General features: G+C 46.8%; 1 protein-coding gene across 1 annotated transcript; it reads left to right on the top strand.

Annotated features, from left to right (window-relative positions):
* The first annotated feature begins 1,305 nt into the window (after positions 1–1,305).
* LOC130707468 (calmodulin-binding transcription activator 1-like) lies at positions 1,306–1,548 on the top strand. Its single transcript, XM_057541907.1, has one exon. The coding sequence runs from the start codon at positions 1,306–1,308 to the stop codon at positions 1,546–1,548; it is 243 nt and encodes an 80-aa protein (XP_057397890.1).
* The last annotated feature ends 14,092 nt before the right edge of the window (positions 1,549–15,640 follow it).

Raw genomic sequence — 15,640 nt, 5'->3', positions numbered from 1 at the left:
CCCTGCTCCCTTCTGCCTATAGAAGTCTCACTTTGTACACCTCCGCGGAGCTCCTTTCTTTCTGCTAGATGAGATGCTGCCCAGTTTGAATCAATTTTTCCTCAAATAAACTCATAAAATTTGTAATAGCTTCAGTCTATTTTTTAACAAGAGCAAATACATTCTATCCCAATATTGAGCTTATACATCAGTGAATGACTGTATACAGGAAACATACCCCAAATGTTCAGTGCTTATTTCTGAGTGGTGGTATTGTTGTCGAACTCAAGTTTGTGTGCCCGACACACACACTGGGGCCAAACAAACCAAAACATCGGAGTTTGGAGCAGAGAAAGGTTTATTGCAAGGGCCAAGCAAGGAGAATGGGAGGCTTGTGCTCAAAAGACCTAAACTCCCTGAGGGTTTTCAGGGAAGAGTTTTTTGTTTTTTGTTTTTAAAAAAATTTTTTTTGGAGTATAGTTGCTTTATAATATTGTGTTAGTTTATACTGTACAGCAAAGTGAATCAGCTATACATATACATCCATCCCCTCTTTTTTTGGATTTCCTTCTCATTTAGGTCACCACAGAGCACTGAGTAGAGTTCCCTGTGCTACACAGTGGGTTCTCTTTAGTTATCTATTTTATGCATAGTATCAATAGTGTATGTATGTCAATCCCAATCTCCCAATTCATCCCCCCCTCCCCCAGGGAAGAGTTTTTAAAGGCAACATTTGGGGTGAGGGCTGCAGGGTGTGTGACTTTCTTCTGATTGGTTGGTGGTGAGGTAACAGGGCAGTGTTCCAGGAATCTCGATCATCAGCCTTCTGGTTCCAGCCAGTCTGGGGTCTCAGCATGTAGTTACCATCCTCCTCCTGGGTGGGGGCCTTAGTTCCTGCAGAACAACTCGAAGATATGTATCAGATTGTTATGTACATCCCTTGAGGAGGAACTAGGACTCTATTTTATCTCTGCACTATTGTTTCTTGCCTGCTTTTCCTTGGTTTCTCCGTGCCCTCACTTCCCTAATTAGTACTGGTTGATTCTGCTCTTTGGAACTCAGGGAAGGTCTAGGAAACCAAAGCCTTTTTCTGCAAATGAGAAAGGGGGGCCCAGAAAGGCTTTTGTATCTGGGAGGGGCCCCTAGGGTCCTGCTCGGTTTTGGTATCATGCTGACTGTAACTATTTATACTTTTCCAACTTCTCCATTAGAAAAGACTCCTTTTAAAATAATAACTGAGTGCATGCGCGGCGGCAGCAGGGTCGGCGGGCTGGCGACTGCGGCGGTACCCGTGCGCTTGGGGTCCCGGTCGCGAAGAGGAGGAGGATGTGGCGGGTGGAGGGGAAACGGCTGCTGAAAACAAGCCGGAAGAGCGTTTCCCAAAGTGTATTCTGCGGAACTAGCACCTACTGTGTCCTCAACACCGTGCCACCTATAGAAAATGACCATGGGAACAGCAATAGTAGTCATGTAAAAATCTTTTCACGGAAAAAGCTGCTTGAATGTCTGCCGAAATGTTCAAGTTTTCCCAAAGAGAGGCACCGCTGGAACACTAATGAGGGCTCATGATACAGCCGTCCTTTTGGATTTCTTTTTAATAATGTGTGACCCTTCACCTTTGATCCCCTGACCTGCATTACCTTGGTAACCATTTCATTTTTTAATTTAATTTAATTTTTTGATTTTGGTGTACAAGCTGTAACATTTCATCTCTCAAAGTGTAACACGCTGATTTCCTTAAATAGAAATACCCCTGTGAGTGATAAATTTACAAAATGCTGTCTTCATTTTCTGTATTAAAATTCATTTCAGTTTAAAAAAATAAAATAAAATAAAATAATAACTGAAAAATATCAATTGCCTTTTCTACAGAAAGAAATAGAAAATATTGCAGGCCACCTAAATAGGGGTCACTTGTACAGTTCTTCACCCAGCAGCTGGGTTCAGAGGTAAGTGTGAGGGTTTTAGAGTCCGGCCTGCACTCAAATCCCAGCTCTGACACTTTCTCTCAATTTCCCATTTCCTGATCTCTTCTCTAAAGTGGGTGTAACAGTGAAACAGGAGGGAAGGGGGCAGAGCACAACCTTGAAAAGAATGACATAAACCCATTAGAACCAAATAAGTCCAAGATGGAGGATGCGTCAACTATCACTAGACCTTGAGTCTCAGTATAGCTTCATTGTAACACATCAGCAAGCTAAATGACACACCCACAGGCGCCATGACAGTTCTAAGGCCAACTATATAAAGGTCAAAAAGTGGGCAGTGGCCCAATTTCTGGAAATCCCTGCCCCTTCCCCAAAATAGCTGGAATACTCCTCCCACTCATTAGCCTATGAAATTACCCACCCCTATAAAAACTGACAGCCCCATACCCTGATGCCACTCTGGCCTTCTGAGATGGTCTACACTCTGTCTGTGGGGTGTGTTTCCCTCTAAATAAATCCACGTCTTACCTATCACTTTTTCTCTCACTGAATTCTTTCTACGATGAGACATCTAGAACCTGAGCTTCATTAAGTCCTGAGACCTGGTGGATAATCTCAGTTAAAAGACCGTGAGTTCAAGTCCCAGTGTGGGTTGCACAGTTTCAACAATACCTCAGTGGGGTTCCTGGGGGGATGAAGTGAGATAACCTATGTGAAACAATGTTGTATGTGGCGCTGTTTTCACTATTTATTTGCAATTTTCTCCATTAGACCAGAGGCAGGGGCTCAGAGGCCCTGGCAGTTTCTGTATGCTGGGCTGGGAGGTGGTCCCATCTGCAGAGTGGGGGCTTACACCCCACCTTGCAGCCCCAGAGGACTAATCCTAGGTGGGGACCAGAAACACTGGCCTCCAGCAGGCTCTCGTAGATTGTGTGGCCTGCTGTCTGCGGGTTCCAGGCTGGCAAGCTGGGATTCCGCCTGGAGGAGGCGCTGGGGTGGTGGGTCACCTGGGACTGTCCCTTCCCCTGACCACCCCCTTGGGTCAGCTAGATTCTGAAGGCTATGTCGTATATATAAATGTGTAACATATATACATATATGTGTGTGTATACACATGTATACTTATGTGTGTATTTATAAACACATCCCCACACATATGTGGAGAGAGAGATGGAGAGAGGGAGACTGAAAGAAACTGGGGTTACAAAATTGCCCACATTTTAAGCGTTTACATTTAACAAATGAATGCATCACAAAATCACTGCAGGATTAATTAGCATTTTAATTCAATTACCATAGGTTCTATGGTCTCGTAACGGGCCTCAGATTTTAACTGTGTGATGAACTTTCCTTTCAAATTTCATCAAAGTATCTATAAGCACAGTGATGAGGACCAAGTCCAGCCTGGCCACATAGCCCTGTGGTCTCCCTGGGCCCGTGGCCCTGGTCACATTCCTCTAATGGAGATGGACCAGACACCAGGGCTGCAGTAGAGAGTGTACATTTCTCAGTTTTTGCTGCCTCTAAAGTAGACTCAACAGCTAACAGTCCCAGCAGCCTGGCTTGCTCCTCTGGGCTGACAGCTGCAGGTACACATGTAACAGGGAAGAGCAAATCTGACTCCATGTTGGATCTGTTTCTTTGACTTTAAACTTTGCTTTTTGTTGCTTATGTTATTATAATCATACATAATGGCCTGCCTCAGGGAACCCTGCCCCTGTGCCTGAATGTTAAACTAAACTGCTTTTGTTCAGCTCACAGGGAGACAATCTGACCCGGCCCGCCTGTGAATGGCTGCAGAAAAGAAGAAATTAACACATCCCCTCCCTATGCTGGCCAAGCCAGGCAAAACTAATGGCATTTTTACTTTACTTCCTCACCTCCTCCGCCTCTCTGTCTTATGACACTGGCATCCAGACCCCAAGAAGATGGTATTTTGGGGACACTAGTCCACCATCTTCTCGGTCTGCCGGCTTTCTGAATAAAGTCGCTATTCCTTGCCTCAACACCTCGTCTCCTGATTCACTGGTCTGTCGTGCGGCGAGCAGGGTGAGCTTGGACTCAATAACAGAAGCTGCCCCCATAGTGTCTCTGTTGACCTGTGTGCTTGGCTTCCGTCCCCAGTACTTGGTGATGGGGTTTTTGTATTGCAGCCAATCTGGTCCCCTGCTGAGACTTTGTTAAGCACTTACGATAAGGCTCAAAGATCTGGGAAAATGACAAAGCATCTTGCAAAACAGCTTTGCAGTGGGAACAGGGTATTTCCTTTTAGATAGGGACTGTTTGCCTTGAGTTAAGTTACATATTGTCATGACAAAGACTTGCTCAGTTGGAGCTGAGCTCCTGGTCTGGGTGGACTGTGGCCTGGGGGACTGAGGGTCCAGTAGGGTCAGACCATCCTGCCTGGGCCAAATCCTGAGGGTACTAACCTTGGGCAAATCTTTCCACCTCTCTGAGCCTCAGTTTCCTCATCTGTAAAATGGGGTTGATGAAAGAGGAGATAATGATACATGAAGCAATCATCTGGTATGTTCCTAGTTTTTAAAGTTTCAGGCCTAATTCTCCCCAAAGAACCTTCTCTGCATGGTCACCACAACACATCTGCAGTTTGTTCCTTGAGCTGAGCCCACAGTGATTCTCAGACTTTTTTCCCCCTTTTTTCTCTTAATTGTGGTTAAATACACATAACAAAATTTACCATTTAAATTATTTTAAAGTGTAAGTTTATAAATTATTTATTTTTATTTTTATTTATTTTTGGCTGTGTTGGATCTTTATTGGTGAGCGCGGGCTTTCTCTAGTTGTGGCGAGCGGGGGCTACTCTTCGTTGTGGTGTGCGGGCTTCTCATTGCGGTGGCTTCTCATGTTGCGGAGCACGGGCTCTAGGCGTGCAGCCTTCAGTAGTTGCAGCACGTGGGCTCAGTAGTTGTGGCTCGCAGGCTCTAGAGCACAGGCTCAGTAGTTGTGGCGCATGGGCTTAGTTGCTCCGCGGCATGTGGGATCTTCCTGGACCAGGGCTCGAACCCGTGTCCCCTGCGTTGGTAGGCAGATTCTTAACCACTGCGCCACCAGGGAAGCCCTAAAGTGTATTCGTAAAGTGCTGTAGCGTTAAGTACATTTGCATTATTGCACAACCATCACCATCATCCATCTCCAAGAACTTTTTCATCTTCCCCCAACTGGAACTTTATCCATTAGACAGTAACTCCTCAGTTCTCAAGCTTTTTGGTGTCAGGGCTCCTTTACACTCTTAAAGAATTGTGAACCCGCAAACGCATTTGTTTGTATGGGTTATAGCTATCAATGTTGTTTAAACAAAATTCAACTGAGTAAATTTTAAAGATCTTATTATTCATGAATTGGGCAACAGACCATGTAGCAGGAGCTGTACAAGACAAAACATTTTATAGGCAGAAGGGAGCAGGACAAAGAAGTTATACTAGCAAAAAGTGGATTGGTTGCAGCAAGGTTACTTTCCTCTAGGGGCTGGCAGGGGTGTACCAGGCAGATCACCTCCCTAGTGGTGAGGAGGTGATTCCTGATCGACTGGTTTAAGATTCCATCTCTGGGAGAGTAATTACGCATTTAAGTCTTTTTTTTTTTTTTTTTTAAATTTTTATTTATTCATTTATTTATTCATTCATTTATGGCTGTGTTGGGTCTTTGTTTCTGTGCCAGGGCTTTCTCTAGTTGTGGCAAGCGGGGGCCACTCTTCATCGCGGTGCGCGGGCCTCTCACTATCGCGGCCTCTCTTGTTGCGGAGCACAGGCTCCAGACGCGCAGGCTCAGTAATTGTGGCTCACGGGCGTAGTTGCTCCGCGGCATGTGGGATCTTCCCAGACCAGGGCTCGAACCCGTGTCCCCTGCACTGGCAGGCAGATTCTCAACCACTGCGCCACCAGGGAAGCCCAAGTATTTAAGTCTTAATTTGGTGACATGGGGCTTAGCATAAGTGACTCCATTTTGGACCTGTTCTGTTGTTTTTAACAGTGTTTGCCATATTATAACTGAAAACTAAGAAAAATTTAAAATAGAATTTATTGATTAAAAATAACAAAGAATGTAAATATTGTCATATTTATAATGAAATACTTTTTAAGAAAAATAATTTTACCTTCCAAAGCAAAAAAAGTTAGTAGTGAGAAGATCAGTATTTTTTCTACAATTTTACAAATCTCTTTAATGTCTGGCTTAAAAGAACAGCTGGACATTCACATTTGCTTCTGCTTGCAATCTACTGCAATATTACATGTCATGCAGCCTCTGGAAAATTCTACTGTAGACCCATGAGAGAACGAGAAGGCAAAACACTAACGTCTTAGTGTTGTTATAGAAATAGTTTTGATTTCATGGATTTCCCGAAAGAGTCTCAAGAACCTCAGTAGACAGAGTAGCAGAGTCTCTGCCCTGGGGGATTTATAGTCTCCGGAAGGCAGGAGTAGGTTGGGTCCAAGGAGCCAGGGAGTCAGTGCCGACCAAAGACTCACAGGGGTGAATAAACGCCCCAGCTTCGTCAGGGCTTGGTGGGTGACTGAGTTCTGCTCCTCGCTGTCTGTGGTCCCCAGGATTGAGCTCTGCTTGCCCATGTTGGCGAAATGCCTTGTAATACCCCCTTAAATAAGTTCCTTCCCTTCCCTGCCTCACTGCTGCTGTCCGCTGAGATCACTTTTGAAATAAACCACTTCTTCCTAGATCCTTGTCTCAGGGTGTGTTTTTAGGGGGAACCCAAACCAGTGGCTCTCCCTAGGCCCATGGCCCTCATCATTCTCCTCCCACAGTGGCCTGCTAATCCATCTTTAATAACTTGCTGTTTAGGGGGGAAAAAAGGTCCTGGTTTGCTGATTTCCATGGAGTAAATCCTCCCAGCAGGGCTGAGTTCCAATACCAAGCTGACGTCACTGAGACCGTAGGGTAGAGCGGAGGTGCCCACTGCTGCTCTCCGGGCGGTGTGAGCCCGCTCCCTGGCAGCGCTGCTGCCGCCTGCAGCCCTCCACCGTGTCTGCTTCTACGCTGCATCCCCTCTGTGGTGTCCTGTCCCTTCAGCACTTAGGAGAGTGTCCACCTATTGTAGGCACAAATATTTGTTGAGCCTGTTGACTAAAAAAAAAATGCACAAACTAAAAGTTGAGAGTTATGTTTTATTCAGGGACCCTACTGAGGACTATAGCCCGGGATACAGCCTCTCAGATAGCTCGCTCTGAGGAACTGTTCCAAACAGGTAAGGGAGGAGATAGGATACACAGTTCTTGCTGAAAAACAAACAAACAAACATGTAGTAAAGATTACTGCTAATCACAAAAGCAGACATCTCAAGTTAATGATTTTAGAGATTTTCTCTGTAGGGGAAGATGCAAGAGTCTGGGCTGATTGAAATCATTCCTTTGATATGCACCTCAGCTCTCTGGGGCCAGTATCCTGTTTCTCTCCATCCCGAATTCCCATCAGGGTGCAGCTGTTGGGGGCAGCTGCAGTGGCTGGTGGCCTGGGGGCGGGCAGCCTGTTTACTGAAATGGCAGGCAGCTTTTTTTGTCCACAAGCCAAGGAGAGTAACAAGGCCACATGGTGGTACAGGTGAGAACTACTCAGGGAGGCGTGTTCTGGCAGAGGGGAAGGGGACCGGTGGGCCTGGGAGGGCTGAAGGCTGCCTAGAGGCAGCAGTCTTCCAGCAAAGATTTGAGACCCAAAGCATCGACTTCGGGTCCACGTAAACTTCAGGGCCTGGCAGGGGGAAATTGAACACACAGGCAAAGCCGGAGCCCCGAGGTGTGGGGCGTGGGCCTGGGGGGTGCTGTCAGGTCCTTGGGCGGGGGGGTGGCTGCAGCATAGAGGAGGAGAAAGGAGAGGGGTCCCTCAGACTCTTTGGGACTTGTCCCCTCGCTTCACCCTGGTTTGACCTCCAATCCTACTGGCTCCCCCAGGGCTGGAACCCAGGCAGGCCTTCCCAGTGGCCTCTTCTGTCACGGGCTGTTTTGAAAGTGGGAGCCCTGGCCTGGTCATCCTGTCAGTTTCAGTCTGCTGAGACAACTAGCAATAGTGTCTTGCCCCAAACTGCCGCCTTGTGGAGCTCCTTTAGCCTCTTTCCCCAGAATCTGGGGTGGGCGGAGGAGCAGGAGGTAGGCTTGGCCAGGAAAGCACCCAGTGAGCCTGGGAAGGCAACAGGAAACCCAAAATTAGAGCTGGGGAGGACGGGAGGTGGAGACAGGCCAGGGATGTCTGTGCTGCTGCCCCAGAGCCAGGTGAGTTGCGAGCCATGAACTAGGGCTTCCTAAGCTTCTGAGCTTGGAGCTGAACAGTAAGGATCCAAGTAGAGCTGACGGAGTAACCTACCCAGGAGAATCATCCAGGACATACACATCCAAGACAAAAATAACAACCTGGATTTGACCTTGTCCCCCTCATTTCATCTAGAAGGAGGGAGGCTAGGACAATGTGGTGGGAAACACAGAGGCATTGGGGACCAGCAAACCTGAGTGTGAATCCTGCTTTGGCTGCTTACTAGCTGTGTGACCTTGGGAAATTTACTTAACTTCTCTGAATCGCTTTCCTCATCTGTAATAAGTTGTATGATAATGAATGCTAATTGACCAACATGGTGCCTGCAACATATTCAGGGCTCAATAAATAACGTATTTCATTGAGTCTAACATGCCATCAATTTTAAGAAGCATCTTTCGAGGGGAATCCTTTCATAATGTATGTGTGCATATTGTACACTTTAAATATCTTATAATTTTATTTGTCAATTATACCTCAATAAAAAATTTTAAAGAGACATCAAAGAAAGAAATAAAAGAAGGAAAGAAAGAAAAAAGAGAGAAAGAAAGAGAGAAAGAAAAAAACTGCCAGATAAATTGACCTGCCAGCAATTGTGAGATACACTCAGATTTCAGAGGTAATAAAATATGAAAAAAAATGTACATCTTAGCTTTGATGAAATGTAGTTGTTCTTTTTTGCTTCTCATCTAAGATTTTTCTGCCCCTGGAGTATTCGAAGGGTGCTATAGCCTCTCCCCGCCTGAGTACCCCCACTGGAGAGGTCATTTCTGACCCTCTACACTCTCCGTTCCAAACTGTGCACGTGTGCTGCCCTTCCAGGGCTTGTGCTTGGGGGTCTGGGGCATGCATGTGGTTGCTGGCTGCCTTGAATGTCCATCTTGACATCCAGGAGGCTGGGCAGCCCTGCTGAGGCCACGGAAGCTGTTTTCTATCTCTCGGGTCCACTCTGCAGTTCCTGGGGCAGAGCTGAGCACACAGGGTTCTCAGAAGATGGGAGGTAAAAGTGTAGTGAACTGTGGATGAGGACAAATGAGCCCATCCCTGGCCTTGCCATGAGGTTGGCAAGGGTTGGGACTGGATCCTCTCCACCCCAGGCCCATGAAGGAAACAGGGAAACCATTGGGCTCCCCATGTTCCCCATGAGGAACTAGAGTTAGGGAGTGATTTGATAGCATTACCTGTCTCATAAGTGCCCGATTAGATCCCAGGCCAATCCTAGTGGCTTTTTTTCCCCTGTTACAAACGCTCTGTAAGGGGCTCCCGGGTGCAAAGCACTGTGAGGAGAGCAGGGGTGGAGAGATGTCAGGCTGGGTGGGATGCTACTGTGGGCCTGTTCACATCAGGGGTGGTGACTACAGGGGACCAGGGGTGGGGCCTGAGCCGTCCGTCTTGCAGCCACCAGCCTGCGTGTCCAGTGAGTGCTTGAAATGATGTAACGAGTCCAGATTGAGTTGTGCTGTCCATGTAATATACATGCTGCATTTCAAAGACTTAATATGAAAAAAAAGAATGTAAAGTATATGAATAAAGTTATTAAAATATCTCAGTAATTTTTATATTGAATACATGCTGGAATGATACTATTTTCGATATACAGGGTTTGATAAAATATGTTAAAATTAGTTTCACCTGTTTCTTTTTACTTGTTTAATGCTATTACTGGAAAATTTTAAAGCCATGTAGGTGGCCCGTGTTATATTTTCACCGGACCGCGCTGGCCTGAGAGACAAAGATAACTGCCTTCTCCGCCATCCCCAGGCCTGTGGGGCTTCTCTAAACAAGGAAGCAATGGCCTGCTGACTGGGTTCTAATATCCCTTCGGGGTCAGGTGTCCAGCCCAGAGGCCCCTGTGCCAAGGGGCCCAGGAAATCAGGGTTTACAGTGGCTTATGTTGTGTCCAGGCTCTGCCACTGCCTCTGGGCCGTGGATGTTGGCCCACGTGGCTCTCCCATCTTTCGGAGGCTGACAGGCCTGTCTGATTTCTCCTGGCTACTTCATGCAGGGGTTTAGGACCCAGTGAAACAGGCCACAGGCTCGCTCAGCCCTGCTTGAGCTGCAGCCCTGACCACTTGCACCCCAGGGCCTGACTGAGGCACTTGGGAGGCTCTGTTGCTCACCCAGACACAGGCCATGATTTGGCTCTACCGTCATTCTGTTCTGTCCAAGGTTTTTCAATCCACGACTCACGACTTGACTTCCCTTTGCCACACTCTTAAGGTAAGGCTGATGGTTATGAATCAAGAATTTGTTTCCCAAAAGTTTTTGTTGTTGTCATTTCCAGTATCTTGGCTAAATGGTTGGTGGTTTTGTTTGGGTTTGTTTTTTGTCTGCGTGGAATTTATATCTGCATTTCAAAACCTATTGACCAATTCATGGACCTACTCAATTTGCTCTGAAACCCTAACTGTGGCCCCAGGTACATGGATACCTAGAAAAATGGTTTTCTTTGAAAATTTACCAAAACTTTTTAAAAATTGAGGAGCATGTGTTTTGGACTTCGATGGACCTGATGTTCGGGCCTGGCTTTGGTGCAAACTGGGAGACTGACCTTGGGTTAGTGTCTGAATCTTAGTCTCAGTTTCCTAGTGGGTCAAACAGAGACAATAATAACGCCTCTTTTGTTGTGAAATTGAGTGAAATCATCTGTCTCAAGTGCCTGGTGCGGTGCTCTGTACATAGCAGCCGTCCAATCCATGCTGCTACCGCTGCTCTTCCTCCAGAGAAGCAGTCAGGGGCCAAGCCCCTCCCACCCCACTCACCCAAGTGTATGACCTTCATGGAGGGGACTTTGGCAAACTGTTTCCAGAGTGCTGAGATGAACGTGTCCTATGATATTCTAGACATTCCACCTCTAGATTCAATCCTAGGGAAGTTGTCAGGAGGGGCGCAAAGATATGCCAGCCTGAGGGTCACTGCAGTACTAGTTATAAAGCAAACTCTGGAAGCAGTCAAAGTGTCCAACAAGTGAGATTGGTTAAACAAATTAGAAAATCCCTATAGGATGTAACATCATACACTCACTAAAAAGCATGTTCTGGGCTTCCCTGGTGGTGCAGTGGTTAAGAATCTGTCTGCCAATGCAGGGGACATGGGTTCGAGCCCTGGTCCAGGAAGATCCCACATGCTGCGGAGCAACTAAGCCCGTGCGCCACAGCTACTGAGCCTGAGCTCTAGAGCCCGTGAGCCACAACTACTGAGCCCGCATGCCACAACTACTGAAGCCTGCATGCCTAGAGCCTGTGCTCCACAACAAGAGAAGCCACCACAATGAAAAGCCCGCGCACTGCAATGAAGAGTAGCCCCGCTCACCGCAGCTAGAGAGAGCCTGCGCGCAGCAACAAAGACCCAATGCAGCCAAAAAAAATAAATAAATAAATTAAAACCGAAACAAAAAGAACCAAAGGGCTTCCCCAGTGGCGCAGTGGTTGAGAATCTGCCTGCCAATGCAGGGGACACGGGTTCGAGCCCTGGTCTGGGAGGATCCCACACGCCGCGGAGCAACTGGGCCCGTGAGCCACAACTACTGAGCCTGCGCGTCTGGAGCCTGTGCTCCGCAACAAGAGAGGCCGCGACAGTGAGAGACCCGTGCACCGCGATGAGGAGTGGCCCCCGCTCGCCACAACTAGAGAAAGCCCTTGCACAGAAACGAAGACCCAACGCAGCCATAAATAAAAAAAAAAAAAAAAAAGAACCAAAAAAGAAGTGCAAAACTTTAAAAAATAAATAAATAAAAAGCATGTTCTTGAAGAATATTTTAAGGACATGGGAAATTTTTCATGATAAGGGAATTGATGGAAAAAATGGGACACAAAATGATCTGTAGTATGTTTATGACACTGTAAAACAGAAAATATGTATACATAAGAATAGGCTGAAAATACACCAACATATTAGCAGTTGCTGTAATTGGGTAGGATTATAGGTGATTGGAGTTTCCTTCTTTTTATATTTTTCTTTATTCAAAAATTTCTATAATAGACAGACATTATTCTGAAAATTCAGAATATTCAGAACCCCCCCCCACCCCCCGACTATGTGAGTTTGTGTTTGTGTGTGTACACGTGCTTAATCTGGGTCTTATCACACTGGAAAAAAAGAGTTTTCTTCAAATTCTATTTATGAGAAAGTAAGTGCCTGTGTATAAAACCTGTCTTTGGTGGAAAAAAATCTCTCTCTTTTCTTTAAGTTATTCATCTTTTTTCTTTTTTTAAAATCTTTTGGCCGCCGCACCACACGGCATGTGGGATCTTAGTTCCCTGACCAGGGATCGAATCCAAGCCCCCTGCCTTGGAAGCACGGAGTCTTAACCACTGGACCACCAGGGAAGTCCCTCTTTAAGTTATTAAAAAATTGAAATAATTTCTTATTCTATTTAAATTCTTGGGTCAGATGCTGCTGTGGTAACTATGGAATGATGAATGCAACTAACTATTTACTGAAAGAGCATGCATGCTCATAGTAAAAATACATATATTGTACAAAGGGTATATAATAAAAATTTCCCCTGCCCAAGAAGCAACCACTATTAAGTTTCTTATATATTCTTCCAGAATTTTTCTATGCATGTTGTCATGCAACCATCACCACAGTCCGGATATTCAGCCTGGGGCTTTGTCATTCAACATTACGATCTGGGAGATGGTTCTGTATCAGCAGGTATGGTCTCCCTCATTCTTTTTGATGGTTCTATAGCTTTCCATCGCATGGGTGTACCATCATTTATTATTTAACCAGTGCCCTCCTGGTAGTTCCCAGTGTTAAGGAGGCTGCGGAAGAAATCCCCATGCATTCTTCTTTGCACCCGTGATCGTGGATGTGTATATAGGGTTCATTACCAGTAATAGGGTTGCTGCTCTGATGCACTGAGATGTATGTACTTTTATCATTTGATAGACTGAAAATTATTTCTAATTTATGTTCCCACCTTAATGTTTTTGAGAGAGCCTATTTGTTTGAAGATGAGTTTAAGACAATCTAATAAGATAAAAGCTGCCTAGTCTAATTTGGTACAAGAAGTGGCAGAGATCATCATCAGTTAGATGTCTCAGTATATTTGTACGTGTGTGTATAGAAGTACATAATCTTTTCATTGCCTAATGTATATAGTGTGTCTGGTACTTTAAAAAAAAAACTGCTTCATTGAGGTCTGGTTGATAAACAAAAAACTGTAGATATTTAATGTATACAACTTGATGTGTTTGTGTCTGGTACTTTTTAAATCTCTCAATCCCTGGAAATCACACAATTAATATATGTGGGGGACAGTAAATTAGACATCACTATTGTGATGGGGCTTTTAAAATGAGAACAATCGGGGAGGGCCGAGCCGGGTCTGGGCTGCCGCTCGGTAGCTGTGCGGGCCTCTCCCCAGGACCTTGCTGTGAATTCTGCTTTGGGCCAGCAGGTGGCGCTTGTGCTCCCCACTGGCCACCCGGCTGTGAACTGGACTGAACAGAGTAACCCGCTGTTGCCCTGAACATTTAATTCTCAAACCTCCTGCCCCACCGCAAGGAAAACCTCGGAGGATTTTTTTCTGGGAAGAGAGATTGGCCTAACCTCTTAGGAGGAGAAATTCCGTCGCCGAGCTTGTCTGGGAAAGTAAAATCTCCTCCCGAAGTGATCTTAGGGGGAAGGAGAAAAACCAGCAAAGGCCATGCGGGAGGAGGGAGGTGGTGCTGGGCAGGGCTGGAAACTGCGGGACAGCGGTTAGGGCTCCGCGTGGGAAATGCCTCCCGTATAGGCTGGAGGGTGGTGGAGACACCGAGCAGTGCAAGATTACTTGGGGGGGTGGGGGGAGGTAGTGACCTCCCACCTGAGCTCTGCTCGGACCTCAGGCAAGCGCGGGAGACCCCTCCCCCATCCACCTACTGTGACTAAATGCCACTGGGGACACCGCTGTGACTAGATGGGCCTGGTCCCTGCTCTCACAGAGCCTGCGGTGCAGGGGATAGTGTTTGGGATGGGAGCAGAGGAGCCTTTGGTGGGGTCTCCTCCAGATGTGAGGGGGAAGGGGGCCCAGGCTGACGGGTTTAGACTCTGGACACCCTGGGGTGGGAGAGAAGATTGGAAGGATCGGGGAGCAGAGATGAGCCGAACCAGAGGGGATGGGCTGGGAGGCCCACTCAGCAGGGGAGAGAGCTGGCTACCAGGGGTCAGTGGGGGAGCCAGGAGCTCTGAGCTGGGGGGCACCCACACCAGAGTCCTGTAGGAGGAAGAGTGGGGCATTATGGCCCCCACTACAGATGAGGCTGTGCTGTGCTTGGGCACTGTGTCATGTCCTGTTTTGAACAAGAAGCCCTGATTTGGCAAAGGCTCTGATGGGGGATGAGGGGCTGGGGAGGGAGAAGAGAGAGGGGGAAGTACCCTGTCCCTGCTCTCAAAGACAGTGTGATGTCAGTGGAAAGAGAAGACAAGTGTGTGAGTGTGTGCACATGCAGACACAACAGCTGTTACCATAAGGCTGTCAGTAATTGGAACCAAAGGAAGCATCCAGATGGCCAAGGCTATGTGACCTTGGGCAAATACATAACCTCTCTATACCTCAGTTTCCTCATCTGTAAAATGGGAACAATATTAGTATCAACTTTGTAGGGCTGTTAAAAGGATTAAACACAAAACAATGCTTGTAAAGCATGTAGCACAGTCCCAGCACCTAGTAAGTATCACAAATGATTGGTGTTGCTGTCATTTATCATCATCATCATTATTATTTGTCATCTGCTGGAAGAAGAGGGGTGGGGAAGGGTAGGATATGGATGGGCACTGAGAAGACCAGTCATGGGGTGGGCAAGGCAATTGCAAGCTGGAGGGGGGAAGAGTGGAAGCAAAGGAGAAGAGGCAGGAAGTGTTGGATGATAAAAATAAAACAGTTCAGTAGTGAGTTTAATGTCCTTTATTCAAGGGAAAACAATCCATGGGTTGGGGGAGTACAGGGCCTCACAAAGGGTGGAGCACCCTTCCTGAGGGATTTGAGGCTAGAGTTTCATAGAGCATTAGAAGCGGCAAGGAGGAAACAGGGCATGGTTGGCTAAGGGGTCAGGGGTTTCCTTGTAAGGCCAGCGGGTCCTCTTTTCTAGGGCCAGGTAAGCTAGCTCCAGCTCAGTTGGAGGATTGCCATTGGTGTGTGTTAGGTTTCCTTGACAGTGAGGTGTTTCAGTAAGTGGGGCCTGATTTAGGTTTAGATTTGTGACGTGGGCCAGGCCACTGGGGCGACCTCCATGTTGTGGATCCTGATAGATGAATTATCTTTGTCAGAAGGTAACATTCAAAGTCCTTGCTACTCAAAGTGTGGTCCGAGGACCAGCAGCAGCATCACCTGGAGCTGGTTAGAGATGCAGACTTGGGCCCCAGCCCAGGCCTACTCACTCAGAAGGAGCATCTTATCAAGGCCTCCTGGTAATGTGTTTGCTTGTTGGCTTTGGAGAAGCCCAGCTCTCAGCCCCAACTCATGGGAGTAA

Source organism: Balaenoptera acutorostrata, chromosome 3 (assembly GCF_949987535.1).
Source record: "Balaenoptera acutorostrata chromosome 3, mBalAcu1.1, whole genome shotgun sequence".
NCBI classification, from domain to species: domain Eukaryota; kingdom Metazoa; phylum Chordata; class Mammalia; order Artiodactyla; family Balaenopteridae; genus Balaenoptera; species Balaenoptera acutorostrata.
The sequence above is the reverse complement of the archived record's forward strand: the minus strand, read 5'-3'. Positions and strand labels throughout refer to the sequence as shown.

Bases quoted from the DNA above. Each gene is read 5' to 3' on its own strand.
- LOC130707468 (XM_057541907.1), top strand. From the start codon at position 1,306: ATGTGGCGGGTGGAGGGGAAACGGCTGCTGAAAACAAGCCGGAAGAGC.